Below are 1,515 nucleotides of genomic sequence, written 5' to 3' on the forward strand. Positions count from 1 at the left end.
TTCTTTTTTATCTGATTTATAAATAAAAAACTTGAAATCAAAATTTTTAAAGAAATTTAAATCATTCATTTTTATTTGTTTTAAAATAAAAAAAAAATCAACTATTGAATAAATTACTAAATTCTAGTTTGTAGCATTTCAAACAAATTCTTAAAGAGCACTGCAGTTCTTATTTTACCTGATCAATATTTGTATTTTAATTCTAATTAAAGATAATATTCATCAATTGAGAAAGAAATCACTTGAGCCCTTGGCATAATAAAAAGTAGAATTCCAACAAATTAGAAAAACTACCACTAAGTTCCTAAATCTAAAAGAAAAATTAAGTAAGCAAAAGAACTACGATAATAGCATAACTAAAACTAGAATGTTGACCAATTGAAGAAGGTGTTCGTGATGTAAAGAAGGCATTCATAAACCTGTTTTAGTGTTCACAAAATATTGAACTGATTTAACACACTATAAAACTTTTTTATCAAACTCTTAGACTGAGAGAATTGATAAATCAAAATTATAGAATTCACACGTCAGAAATTACAAATTTAATGTTGATTAACTTTTTATTTTAGTACTTTACAATTCTTCTCTGATTTAAAAGATATTTATCCAAAATTTTTAACACAAAATCCAGTTTTCAGGATTTCATGGACAAGAGTAGACTTTCAAATTCCAAATGCATAGTACAGAACTTGTTTATATCAAAATTAATCTTTTATTATTTCAGATAATTCAACTAAAGAAATGAAATAAAATCTAATATTACTTGAATGTTCTAAATCAAATAAAATTTCGTGCATGTTTTCATTTTATATAAATTGAAGCTATTAAACTCGATTTATTAGAAGTTTACATGAATAATTGAATATACTCAATTCGATTTACATGGAATAATACTTAAATCGAGCTTAATAACTTCGATTTACATAAAATGAGGGCATGCACATAACCTTATTTGATTTAGGACATTTAGGTAATATTGAATTCCATTTCATTTTTTAGGTGAATTACCCTATTATTTCCTTCCCCATACTAATAAATCTGAATTAAATCATTAATCAGCCTATCACAAAGAATCAAAGATACAACGGTAACAAATTTTAGCATTACATTACATAGGTTTCTCTTCATGATCATCAACTATAAAAAGCACAGAGAAGTGAAGCAGATTGATCATTCACAATTTAGTCTCAGAAAAATAAGTAGATGAGACAGCCAAGCCTTGAACATCATAAGTGCGAACCAATCTTTGCCTCTTGTTAGGTGTCTCCAACCAACAGAACTCTAAATGGAAAGACTTTGACTCCGCCACACTTTTCGCCACGTCACAAGGGCACCCCATGTACATGCCACCTGGCAACAATATCATTTGGTAACCACCATCAAATGTAACCAAATTATCCGATATTGTTCCGGTCCAATGCACATTGGTGGTAACATCTTTCCCTTCAGATGTTGAAGTAACATCCTGATATACCCAAGTAACAAGAACAAAAACAAGAATTAGGAAAACTCTTC

General features: G+C 28.4%; 1 protein-coding gene across 1 annotated transcript in view; it reads right to left on the reverse strand.

Annotated features, from left to right (window-relative positions):
- LOC107624414 overlaps positions 1,034-1,515 on the reverse strand; it is a 3,717-nt gene continuing 3,235 nt past the window's right edge. Inside the window, exon 7 of the mRNA XM_016326907.2 lies at positions 1,034-1,465. Coding sequence (XP_016182393.1) covers positions 1,175-1,465 — 291 coding nt within the window. The 3' untranslated portion in view covers positions 1,034-1,174. The remainder of the gene's footprint in view (positions 1,466-1,515) is intronic.

Source organism: Arachis ipaensis, chromosome B10 (assembly GCF_000816755.2).
Source record: "Arachis ipaensis cultivar K30076 chromosome B10, Araip1.1, whole genome shotgun sequence".
NCBI lineage: Eukaryota > Viridiplantae > Streptophyta > Magnoliopsida > Fabales > Fabaceae > Arachis > Arachis ipaensis.